General features: G+C 39.0%; 1 protein-coding gene across 1 annotated transcript in view; it reads right to left on the bottom strand.

Moving 5' to 3' along the window:
* The window catches only part of SLC25A24 (solute carrier family 25 member 24), a 49,085-nt gene that overhangs the window by 23,211 nt on the left and 11,893 nt on the right, over positions 1-13,981 (bottom strand). The window contains exons 2-3 of the mRNA NM_001199363.1: positions 9,055-9,181; positions 5,226-5,313 (exon numbers count right to left, since the gene is read on the bottom strand). Of these exons, the coding sequence (NP_001186292.1) occupies positions 5,226-5,313; positions 9,055-9,181 (215 nt within the window). The remainder of the gene's footprint in view (positions 1-5,225; positions 5,314-9,054; positions 9,182-13,981) is intronic.

Raw genomic sequence — 13,981 nt, 5'->3', positions numbered from 1 at the left:
TAGGACTCCAGGAAAAGCAAAAATGCCCATTTGACAAGCATCAAGATCCTCCATAAATGTGGAGGGGGAGGTAGTGACAAGGACAGGAAAGAGGGATGGAGATAATAAAAGCCTAGAAGAAAAACAGACTGTCCTTGAGTGCAAAAGATAAAGCCCACATATGTGGGAGAGACTGCCTGTTTCAGCTCCTCCACCACATCTACTGATAATAAAGTAGAACGAGGAGGCTGTTTTGCAACCACGTGATTCCTATCTCCTACTTGAACGACTGAGCCACAGCCATTTTGATTTCTCTTCCTCGAATTTGTTTTGGGGGACACTGAGAGACAGTGCAATGGCAGAAAAGCAGCTGACATTTGGAGGTGAGTTGTACTGCTGACTGACCACTCCAGGGAGGGTCTATGATTTCCACCACTGAAAGCACAATCAGATGCTGCCCTTTAAAACATTGTGAGATAACAGAAATTTGATGTTGGTCTCAGGTCCCTGCTCCTGGCACAGAGCCCCTAAAGCTCTTGTAAATTCCTAGGTGATAAGAGCACTGGGGCACCTCTTGTAATATTTCATCTTTGACCCCAACCCTGACACAGGGCTCCTAAAACCCTTGTAAATTCCTAAGTGATAAGAGCACTAGGAGCATCTTTTGTCCCAATGAGGCAACTCTGGATGGCTCATGAATGGCAGCTGGTCACCGGAAAGAAAGACCAAGCCATGATTAGAAACTTGGAATTTTGAGCCCCATTCTCCACGTCTCCAAAGAGGACACAGGGGCTAGAAATGGGGTGAGTAACGGATCATGCTTGCAGGAGGACGCCTCCATAAAAATTCCAAAAGCACGGGTTTGGGGGGGCTTCCTATTGGCAAACATCCACACACTGGGAGGATGATGCACCCCAGCTCCACAAGGACAGAGGCACCTGTCCTGAGGACGCTCTCAGACCTCCCCTTATGTATCCTTTCATCCAGCTGTTTGCCTATATTCTTTACCCTATCTTTGAACAAACTAGTAAACCTAAGTAAATGTTTCCCTGAGTTCCATGAGTTGCTCTAGCAAATAATCAAACCAAGGGGGGGGAGGTCATGGGAACACCTAATTTGTCACCAAGTCAGAAGAAGATGTGGGTAATGTGGGGACCTACTACTGGTGGTTGGCATCTCAAGTGGAGAGCGGTCTTGTGAAACTGAGTCCTTAACCTGTGGATCTGACACCACCTCCTGGCAGACACCGTTAGATTTGAGTTAAATTGTAGGACACCCGGCTGGTGCTGGGGAGAATTGCTTGTTGTAGGGAAACAAAAAAAACTCCACAGATTTGGTGACCAGAAGTTCCAGAAATGAAGTGTTTCGTGTGAGCAGTAAAGGAGACACATAAATAGGAAAACCGGAGTTCCCAGAGTGGCTCAGCAGGTTCAGAACCTGACTAGTATCCATGAAGATGCAGGTTCAACCCCTGGCCTTACTCAGTGGGTTAAGGATCCAGTGTTACTGTCAGCTGTAGTGTAAGCTGCAGATGCGGTTCAGGGATCCCACATTGCTGTAGCTGTGGTATAGACCAGCAGCTGCAGCTCCAATTCAACCCCTAGCCTGGGAACTTCCATATGCAGCAGGTGCGGCTGTAAAAAGAAAAAAAAAAGTGTGTGTGTGGGGGGAGATGAGGTCTTTCTAATGCAAACATATTTTAGTATTTTCACTGAACAACTATAAATGCCAGAAACGATGACAGCCCAACAATGCAAAAGAATATTCAATTCATTAACCATCAGGAAAATACAAATCAACACAACTACAGATACCCCTTCATACCCACTGAGATGATTAAAATCAAGAAATAAAAATGCTGGGGTGGAGGTGAAGAAATTTAAGCCTTCTATACACTGCTACTAAGGTTGTAAAATGGCACAGCCACTTTTTTTTTTTTGGTTGGGTTTTTTTGTGTGTGTGGTTCAAAAATTGTATTTATTTATTCATTCACGTATTTAAATTGTACTGGAGTAGTTGACTTACAATGTTGTATTAGTTTCACATGCACAGCAAAGTGAATCATTTATATATACCTCCATTCTTTTCTCCCATATAGGTTATTACAAACTATTGAGTACTTCCCTGAGCCATACAGTAGGTTCCTGTCAATCATCTGTTTTAGACAGTGGTGTGTATATGTCACTCCCGTCCTCCCGATTATTCCTCCCTCCCCTCCACGGTTTCAATCTGGTAGCTCCTCACCAAGTTCAACACAGAGTTACCATATGACCCAGCAATTCCACTCTAGGCATATGCCCAAGAGAATGAAAACATACATCCACATAGAAACTTGCACACGAATAGTCATCGCGGCAATATTCAGAACAGCCAAAAAGTGGACACGACCCAAATGTCCACCGACTGATGAATGGTGCATAAACAAGATGTGATATACACATACAACGGAATATAACTTGGTCTAAAAAAGGGAACAGAGTAGTGATCCATGCCACAACACGGATGAACCTTAAAACATGCTAAGTGAAAGCAGTCAGACACAAAGACCACATACTGCATGACCCCATTTTTGATGAACGTCCAGAATAGACAAATCCAGACAGAGAGTAGACTGGTGGTTCTGGGGGCTGGCAGGGCAGGAGGATGGAATGACGGCTAATGGGTACAGGGTTATTTTTGGGGGCTGATGAAAATGTTCCAAATTTAGATAATAGTGATGGTTGCATAGCTCTCTGAATATACTGTGAACCACTGACTCGTACATTTTTAAAGAAATTTTATTGTATGTGAATTACATATCAAAGATCTGTCATAAAATGTGTGTATAGTGAATTCTATGGCACCTTTTAAACACCCACCCTCTGCATTACCTGTGATTTATTCTGCAGCTTGCTGCTTGGAATTTGCATTGTTTTAGAAGCTATGAAAAGGAATACAGGAATATGATTTCTGGCCTGGGAAGCAGAGAAAAACTCTCACTTTCCTGGAGAAATGCGGCTTCAGGAGCAGAATATTATGCACCCTCATATCCGACTGTCAAAATGCTCTTTACCTCCTTTTCCTGTTTAGCCCTACATTTCCTCAGCAAAGCCTTTCTCGCCCAGTGTTAACACAAGTGATGCCACACACGGCTCTGAGACTTGGGGCCTTCCTATGAAGCAGCTGCTTACAAAGGAACTTCTGAACAGACAAAAAGAGGGAAATGCTACCGGTGTAGATATAAAAGGAGATAAACTTGACAATAAAGCCATTTGGGAGACACGTTTTAGATGATGCTGAAGACAAAACATTCACGAGAATATTAATATAATGAACCATCCTTTTCTGTTACCTTTTTCTCAAAAAATCGGTCCCTGTGTAACAAAAGAGTCTTCAAGGACACTTAAGACTTCAGAGATTATCACTCTCTCCTGTGAAGTAAAACATTAAGTCTGTAAAGGTCTGACTTACTAAATAGTTTAACTGACCGCCCTGGGCAATGTTGTTCCAACTGGCACCTCTGTTTTCTGAAAGTTTAAGTAAGTGTTTCTTTGGGTGGATATGGGTGTGCGTGCATGTATATTTTCTCATATTTTTCTCATGAGGTATAGTTGATTTACAATTATTATATTTAAGTATCAACATTGTGATTCACAATTTTATAGATCATATTCCATTTATAGTTATTATAGAATATCCTCTTGCTTCCCTGTGCTGTACAACACATCTCTGCAGCTTATTTCATACCCGGCAGTTTGTACCTCTTAATCCACTAGCCCAATCGTGCCCTCTTCTCCCTTTCATCTCCCCATTGGTAACCACTAGTTTGTTCTGTGCGTTTGTTTCTTTTTTCGTTACATTCACTAGTTATATTTTTTAGATTCCACACGTGATATCATACAGTATTGTCTTCCTCTGTCTGACTTACTTCACTAAGCATAATGCCCTCCTCGGTCCACCCATGTTGTTACAGATGGTAAAACTTCATCCTTTTCTGTGGCTGAGTAGTATTTCATTGTAATGTATATATACGCCACATCTTTATCCACTCGTCCGTTGATGGACACTGAGGTTGCTTCCATATCTTGGCTAGGGTACATATAGTGCTGCTATGAACATTAGGGTGCATGTATCTTTTCAAAATAGTGTTTTCATTTTCTTTGGACATATATCCAAGAGTGGAACTGCTGAATCATAAGATAACTGCATTTTCAGTTTTTTGGAAGAAGCTCCATACTATTTTTCATAGTGGCTGCATCAAATTACATTCCCATCAACAATGGACACGGGTTCCCTTTTCTCTACGTTCTGGCCAACATTTGTTATTTGGGGTTTTTTTTTGTTTGTTTGTTTGTTTGTTTTGATGATAGCCATTCTGACAGGTGTGGGGTGGACTATCTCACTGTAGCTCTGATTTCCATTTCTCCGATGATTAGTGATGTTGCACATCTTTTCATGTGCCTACTGGCCATCTGTATATCTTCTTTGGGAAAATGTCTATTTAGGTCTTCTGCCCATTTTTTAAATTGGATTTTTTTTTTTAATCAGTGTTTCTCTGTCAGTCAACTAGGAGTGTTTTGTAATGTCCTTCTCATCCAGTTATTTACAGGTTAAATCATGTGATAATCTGCTAGACTCACTATCTTGAAACTGAGTCCTACTATCATATTAGAAACCACATGGGAAAGAGGCTAAAACTTTTAGGCCCCATCTCCATAGATTTAATGTCTTCCTGCCATTTCACCACCCCAGGGGGCCTTGAAAACGTCCTGTCTGAATTTATAGTTCCCACCCCTATATATGTATGTATACATACAAAATGAAAAGAAGGAATGGAAGAAAGATATGGAAAGTACATAGTGAGGAATGGTTAGGTGCAGGGAGTTGTTTTAAGCCACCCTTACAAACACACATCTCTAATGCAGGATATTAAAAATGAGGTTAAAAAAAAAAAAACAATTATCAGTAGTTCCCATTGTGGCTCAGCAGTAATAAACCCGACTAGAATCCATGAGGATGTGGGTTCAATCCCTGGCCTCATTCAGTAGGTTAAGGATCCGGTGCTGCCTTGAGCTATGGTGTAGGTCACAGGATGCGGCTCAGATACTGAGTTCGTGGCTCAGATACAGCAGTGCTGTGGCTACAGTGTAGGCAGGCAGATGAAGTTCAGATTCGACCCCTAGCCTGGGAACTTCCATGTCTCAGGTACAGCCCGTAAAAGCAAACAAAACAAAACAAAACAGCTGTCAAATAGATAAAGAACTTACCTTCGGAGAATCAACTCTGCTTGTTGTTCTGAAATAGTTAAACCTAGTATCTGGAGAGACTGGACAATTTCAGAAGCCTCAATTTTTCCTTTAAAAAAATAAAAATCATGAACTCAGAACTGACAAAGGCTTTAGAAATCATGACTTTCAAATCCCTCATTTTTTAAGGGAGAGCCTTGAACTGATTATGGTAAAATTATGAATTTAAATAAACTATAAATTTTCTTAAATGCATATGGCAACACAAACTCAAAATCTGACAAAGACATAAACAGGTATACACACATTATTTCATCCAGAAATCACAACCACCTTGTAGGAAAATAATGATATTCCATCTCAAAGAGAAGACACTGAGGACTTTATGTGATCTTCCCAAGAAATAACAAGAAGCAGCAGCAAGACTGGGATTTAAATCAAGATAGCCTGACTTTGAGGTAAATTCAATTAAACTAGGATCTATGAATTTTAAAGTATGCATTTCTACATTTTAATAAATGGCTGGGAACTTACTATGCCTAAAGATGTACTGCACTGAGTTAAAAGCACGTAGAAAATGACTAAAAGAAGCCAGAGTGTGGAATATTCTTTTGCGAAATCCAGTAATAAAAATAAAGATAATAGGATTATGGAGCAGGGAAAATTATTATTATTAGAGTGACCAGAGCATGCTTGTAAAAGAGGAGTTAGAAGAGAGAAAAGTAAAAAATTGAATAAATATAAGACTGCATTTCCCTTAAGTAGCTCACAGACTCCCAAAGATGCTAAGACTTAATATGCATGGAACAGGCAAACAAAACAATGTAAGAGGGTCTGATGCCAAACCAGTATTAACAGCAAAGTTCTCCAGGAAAAGAGGAAGATAGAAATTACTGTTAGTGGTGAAAGGAAACATTCCATTCAAGGGAAAGAGTTTGAAGAGGATTTGGAGAGAATTCCAGGAAGAGGAAAGGAGCCACATGAGAATCCGGAGAGTGTCAGAGCAGTTAGAGGCACTGCCCTGTTAGCAATCAAATTCTTCAAACACCACTGAATATTCTCCTTTGCAACTGCACTCTCAAAGAAATACAGATGATTCTCATTGTTCCTGGTAGTTACTTTCTATAAAGTCACTGTGAACACTGAATTAAGGAAAACTAAACCATTGTTCCTAAAGGAAATAAAAGGTTAGATTCCTATGAGCCTCTGGTCACAAAATTCTCATCAACCAATCAACACAAAACCTAATTATCTGTGGACTTCTGTTTAAAGACACCTCATTTAATATGTATTGTTGACTCGTTAACATTGAACTCATGGTCACAGCACTATAAACCCTACCTGAATGGAGTTTTTATGACACCTGTATTTTCATCCTAAGGCACGTCATGGCCTTCCTGCAATTTGGAACAGCATTTCAGTGCTGTTCTTGGGAGTCACTTTAAACAGTTAAATCACCAAGAAAAAGCACAAAAATGCAAAAAACATGGCCCCAAATAGACTGCAGAAGGACTCGTTTACAGTACAAGAACTAAAACAAGAAAGCAAAGTATCAACTTGTTCTAGCTCAGCTACAAACATACTCAATAAGCAAATGAAATTTGTCACTGCTCTGTGCATGTCCTGAATGATTGCAAAAGCATTGTGAGTACTGATGGGGGGGGGGGGGCTTGTGGAGTTAAATTCTAGCATGTAGACAAATTCTCAAATACAGAATTCACAAATAATGAGGATAAACTACATGCTTTGCTTTAAGGAAGTCTAACAAACAAAAATGAACCTATAATGAGAAAGCGTTTTTTAAATACATAAACAAGATAAATGAAAGGGAAACTCTGCATTCACTAGCATTTACTACAAATGTATCAGAAGATTTCGCCTTTAATTATTCCTTCTGACTCATTTAGAACTTTCTGAAATGGACCATTGGTAGGTGATAGGTGCACATTTTACATGCTGGGGTAACTGGCCTCTACTTAGCTGGCATGGATCCTGAGGGAGCTCCACCTTCCAGCATCCACCCGCCCTAACACTATAGAGACAGGCCCGTCTCTGCGGTTGAACTGTAGAGGGTTTGGGGCTGGATGAAAGTTTGTGGGAAGAAGTAACATTTACTTGAAGGACTGAATTTTGTATAAGCTTGGACTAAGGAAGACTGGGCATATAATGTAAGGTTTATGGGCAGGAACGAATGTGCAACACTACTACTTTCTGCCACAAACTCAGCTCCTCCTGGCTGAGAGTCACAGACTTGCAGGATCATCAAAACCATTCCAAGTATTTAGTTGTTTCTTTGAAGGAATTAGCCTTGAATCTAACTGAAGCTGATGTTCAGTATAAACCAAAGACCAGCAAACTAGAACCCTCTGGCCAAATAAGGCCAGTTGCCTGCTTTTGCAAATAAAGTTTTACTGGAACCCAGACATGCCCGCTCATTTACATATTATCTATGGCTGTTTCTGCACTAGGACAGCAGAGATGAATACCTGCAACTGAGCCCTCACAGCCACCTGGTCTTTTATAATAATAAAGTTTGCCAACCAACACCTGGTAGGAACCATATTTTCTCTCAATTTCCTTATTTAATTTGTTTCTTGAATCTGAGTGGAACAGCTTTGACCACTCATGGGAGAGGTCATAGGGAGAGGTCTGAGGCTACATTATACATTTTTAAAATAAATTCCCTCATCATATCAGGAGTTCCCGTCGTGGATCAGTGGTTAGCGAATCCGACTAGGAACCATGAGGTTGCGGGTTCGATCCCTGGCCCTGCTCAGTGGGTTAAGGATCTGGCATTGCCGTGAGCTATGGTAGGTCGCAGACACGGCTCGGATCCTGCGGTGCTGTGGCTCTGGCGTAGGCCTGCGGCTACAGCTCTGATTAGACCCCTAGCCTGGGAACCTCCATATGCCGTGGGAGCGGCCCTAGAAAAGGCAAAAAAAAAAAAAAAAAAAAAAGACAAATAAATTCCCTCTTCATATCAAAGGTTGCCTCTAGGGGTAAGAGTTTTACAGCCGTTCCCTTTCTTCCATGGCCCTACTTTTTGTGCTAAGCAACTGGGACTCTTAATTCCAAGCTATTCATCTAAATAGAAAAACCATAATCCCACTCAGAAGGTATATATACTTTTTTTTGGTCTTTTAACAGCCACACTCATCACATATGGAAGTTCCCAGGCTAGGGCTCAATCGGAGCTGTAGCTGCAGGCCTACACCATAGCCACGGCCACACTGGATCCAAGCTGCGTCTGTAACCTACACTGCAGCTTGCGCAACACCAGATAATTAACCTTTCAAACGAGGCAAGGGATCGAACCCACATCCTCACGGAGATCACGTTGGGCTCTTAACCCAATGAGCCACAATGGGAACTCCCGGAAGGTACATATTTAAATGGCTATCTGCTATTTTTTTTCCCCAGCTTTCAGAATCAGTATCTTTGCTGATCACATGTAATTCTTTCAAAAAGGCTACCAAATAAAAGATAATCTGAAAATTGTTTAAATTTTAGACTATATAATACACTTAGTATGAACAAAAATAAATCTCTATTGCTCAGAAAGAAAACATAATTATTGTTTTTAACCCATAGCTTTAAGTCAAATCAGTATAAAGTTCCATAACTGATATTTTATAAAAAGCCCTACTCACAGTATATAATTCAGTGGACAAAGCTATATATTAATTTTCTTCACTTCAAGAACATTCTATATAAAAATCACATTACTAAGAAAAACAAGCATTAACACAAGTATTAACATCTTAAAAAAAGACTAAATATACACTGTTTTAGACTCTTGGAAGCATGAGAAGCACTTCTTCATAGCTGATGATAAATAGAAAAGACACACCATCATTATTTTTGTCCAAACTCTTAAATGCCAATTTCATTTTTTTCTCATGGTCTTTAAGGTACTTCATGAATTCTTCAAAATCCAGCTTCCCATCTTTGTTGACATCACCAGTAGTAAAAATTTTCTACAAGAAAGAAAAAAATTAAAGATATTTTATATGGGTTAAAAATACTAAATTATTCGTACTTCAAGCAGATTGACTCTTTTCCTATTAAGATATGTATTTTATGAATCCCAAGAAAGAAGACAAACTCTTTACCTAAATTTAAATGTTCAATATTTTTCCCTTTGACTTCCGAAATTAAATAATCTTTCCTAAAAACGATCCCTATGAAAAGCTATCATATCAAACTGTCTCTATTTTAAAAAAATTCCTTTTGAGAAATAAATAATATATTAATCCATACACATAATATACATATATACATGCATATAATATATATACATATAGATAAAATAATACATAAAATGGATACATATTATATATTATATGTACACATATGTATACCTATACTATATATTACATGTACATAATACTTATATACATAATATGATATAAATACAAATACATATATACAAGATAAATGTACTCCAGTAATGCCAAGTTAAGAGATATTTTTATATGTTTGAAAAAAAAAAGAGATATTTTTATTCTTGTACTTTACCACAGTAACAGAATAAAAAAGTCATGATAGCCTTAATAAATGCAGAAAAATATCTGATGGATTCAGTATCATTTATGATTAAAAACTGAGCAAACCAGGAGTAGCCTGGTGCTTCCTCAAACTGATAAAGGGTATCTACCAAGAATTCTAGCCTTTTTCATGTAAACTAGTATGAGTAGGATTCTATTATCTGCAACCTAAATGGCCTGGATTCAAATCCTGTCAATTATTGCTTACAGTTTTAAAAGCAAATACATTTGTATTGTCACTGAAAAATAATTACTGCAGTTCACTTCTACAAATTAGATTGAGGATGATTTTCATCTGGAAATTACGTTCTGATTTCTCAACACATATACTGAGATTTACATAATCCAAGAGAAAATGTCAGAGCATTCAGGGGCTCCGTTTATATACTGGAGTTTCATCTAGAAAGTTTACATTTTAGTCAATGAAAATATCACTGAACAACTATCATTTGAAAATTACACATTAAAGGACATTTCTGACCCTATCTTTGAACAACGTGATTTTTTTTAATCTCTATTTCATTAGTCTTTCTTGTGGTAAATACAGACTCCCAAAGTTCCAATTGCCTATCGACTCTGAGTTACAATAATATGAAAGAGTGGGATTTCCCTTTTAAATTTTCTTGTGATTTCGTCTGTGGACATAAAGTCCAATCAAAAGAGAAAAGCAAAGGCTATTTAATCTGAGCTGACTCTAGCAAAGAAGTCAGCCACTGTCACTTGTGTTTCAGCTCAAAGGTAGGCAGAAGAGTGGGAAAGCTTTACAGTAGAGAAAAGGGAGTTTTTGAATGTGCCCTAATCAGAGATTATTGGCCTGGAAAAACTGCAGGTGGGCTAACCAGAAGTGGAGCAGCCAGAGTGACTGGTTAGGGTGGCATATCTGGCTTTCTGTGGTGGGTCTTAAGTTGGAAGCAGGAACAAAAATTAGGGAAGCTGTCAATTCCTGGCCATTTGGAGCTGATGGTTACTGAAGTTATTGTCTAGCTTCCTGGGTTGTCTCTAGAGACAGCATTCTGGCTTCCAGTAAGTATGACTACAGCAGGTTGGCATCCCAGGTGGTTTATTATAGACAGGGGGTGGTTTCCTGGGTGGGGTTCTGGGTCAAAGTTCAAATTTTTTCAAATTGAAATTTGGTTGACATACAGTATTATGTTAGTTTCAGGGGTACTACACAGTGATTTGACATTTGCATACCTAATGAAATTCAGAGTTCACTTACAAATATGGTCCAACCATTGTTCATTTGCATATTAAGTCTCTCACCTTTCACAGTAAAAAAAAAACAAAAAAAACAAAAAACCAAAGCAAATATCATTCAAAAAATCTGTCATCAAAATAAAAAGATATATCTTTTCTTTCTTAGTACTACACAAATACAGAGTCCATATTTTAAAAAATCAATTGAATTCTCAAAATATAGAAATAATTTTTCCACTAGGGAAGCTGAAGACATGGGAGAAAACTCATATCAAAACACCTACGGTCAATTCATCTTTGACAAAGGAGGCAAGACTATAAAATGGGAAAAAGACAGTCTTTTCAGCAAGTGGTGCTGGGAAAACTGGACAGGTAAATCAATGAAACTGGAACACACCCTCATGCCATGCACAAAAATAAACTCAAAATGGCTGAAAGACTTAAACACAAGACAAGACACCATCAAACTCCTAAAAGAGAACATAGGTAAAAGAATCCTCTGACATCAACCTTACAAACATTTTCTCAGGTCAGTCTCCCAAGGCAACAGAAGTAAAAACCAGTGGGACTTAATCAAACTGACAAGCTTTTGCACAGCAAAGGAAACCAAAAAGAAAACAAAAAGACAACTTACAGAATGGGAGAAAATAGTTTCAAATGTGCAACTGACAAGGGCTTAATCTCTAAAATATACAAACAACTTATACAACTCAACAGCAAAAAAGACAACAACCCAATTGAAAAATGGGCAAAAGACCTGAATAGACCTTTCTCCAAAGAAGATATACAGATGGCCAACAAGCACATGAAAAAATGCTCAATATCACTGATTATTAGAGAAATACAAATCAAAACTGCTACGAGGTACCACCTCACACCAGTCAGAATGGCCATCATTAATAAGTCCACAAATAAATGCTGGAGAGGGTATAGAGAAAAGGGAACCCTACTGCACTGTTGGTGGGAATGTAAATTGGAAAACTATACATAGAACTACCATATGACCCAGCAATCCTACTCTTGGGCATATATCTGGACAAAACTTTCCTTGAAAAAGACGCATACACCCCTATGTTCACTGCAGCACAATTCACAATAGCAAAGACATGGGAACAACATAAATGTCCAGCGACAGATGAATGCATTAAGAAGATGTGGTATATATACCCAATGGAATACTACTCAGCCATAAAAAAGAACAAAATAATGCCATTTGCAGCAACATGGATGGAATTAGAGACTCTCATATGATATCACTTATATCTGGAATCTAATATAATGCACAAATGAACCTTTCTGCAGAAAAGAAAATTATGGACATGGAGAACAGACTTGTGGTTGCCAAGGGCTGGAGGGGGAAGGAGTGGGAGGGACTGGGAATTTGGGGTGAAGAGATGCAAACTATTGCCTTCGGAATGGATAAGCAATGAGATCCTGCTGTATAGCACTGAGAACTATATCTAGTCACTTATGATGGAGCCTGATAATGTGAGAAAAAAGAAAGTATATATGTATATGTGACTGGGTCACTTTGCTGTACAGTAGAAAATTGACAGAAGACTGTAAACCAGCTGTAATGGAAAAAAATAAAAATCATTAAAAAAAAAAAAAGTCCTAGAGATGTCACCATTACCTGAGGACAAGCCACATCAGCGGTCCCTGAAATATAAGGCTCTATATGGTTGGTACAGAGCCCACCAGCATTTGGAAAAGTGAGTGCTCATCAGTCACGTAGAGCCTCATACCACTTACACGATCTCTCACAGGAAACGGAAGACAGATTTGCAAAAAATTTTGTTTTGATAAAGAAGAAATGTGTTTTAAAGGACTGAAATTGTTTGGGGCATAATCCAGAATTTCTTATGAAAGGTTAATTTGTACCAAACGAATGAAAGTTACACTTTAAAAACCTAAGTACAAGAGTGCCTTTACGAAAAAGCATGAAGGACATTTAGCTTTCAAAGTAAAAGTGCAATTTTAAAAACCAAGTGAACTTTACAGAGGTAATATTTTGGACTAGCCTGGTCCACAGACAACATCCCATCCAAGCTTCTGATGTTATAAACGAGGAGCCCATGACGCAGTGCTTGGCGTATGGAATGTTCTCCAAATACAACTGATCCATGACTGAGTGAATGATTAAAATAAAGATTCCCAAACTTTACACAGTTAATAGGAAGAGTTTACTGACTCTTAACATGACAGAACTCAACTGACAGTTTTTTGAGCATGAAGTGCCAATAATCTGAAATGAATTTGCCAGTCCTTAACCCTCATGGATCTCCCGGTCTGTGGAGCTAGACGTCCAAAGAGCAAATATAATTGCAAAGTGACAGTTACCTGCCGTAATAATTTCTGAACAGAAAATAACTTGGGAATACACTGATAGAAATATGCATGAGGCACTGCATGCTGAGAAGGAGCCTGTAATCCAGGTTGCTGGGAAGAAGAAAGATGTGCAAAGGAAACAATCCCCAAGCTCATTCCTTAAAAGTCAGATCATTAAAGCTGCTATGAGGAAATGTCAGCACGGGTGAAACCCCCAGAGTAGAAGCCACTCAGATGGACTGCCCTCCTTCCAGGAGCAGAAAAGAAAATATACACTATCAGAGAACTTCCAACTACCACACAACTCCCAAAACACACAGTGATTCTGCCAGTCCTCTCTGGCCTAGATGCCCATCTAGGCTGCTAATAACAGATGAGAATGCTGAACAAGTGACTCCAAAAAAGCAAGGTTGCCGTCAACATCTTGAGGGCAGTATGACTTTGCAAGTTTTATTACAGCTAGGGAGAAAATGAGGAAAATGCTCGAGAGAAATATTAGTTGTTCTTAATACAGTAATGTCGGTAATTGACCTGAAAACTATAGCGGGGCCCAGGTCAGGCTGGGAAATGTGTACATCTGGCCTTACCCGTCTCTGCTTCCCAGACCTAACACCTCTCCCAGCACAGCCCCACTGAGGCCCACCTTCCCTTCATCCTGAATGACCCCTACATTGTGCAGGCCTTCCTCAAGCTCAAGGATGTCCA

Source organism: Sus scrofa, chromosome 4 (assembly GCF_054392235.1).
Source record: "Sus scrofa isolate SSC_HxYL_T2T_F1_AM1 chromosome 4, Sscrofa_HxYL_maternal_Yorkshire_Landrace_v2.0, whole genome shotgun sequence".
NCBI lineage: Eukaryota > Metazoa > Chordata > Mammalia > Artiodactyla > Suidae > Sus > Sus scrofa.
The sequence above is the reverse complement of the archived record's forward strand: the minus strand, read 5'-3'. Positions and strand labels throughout refer to the sequence as shown.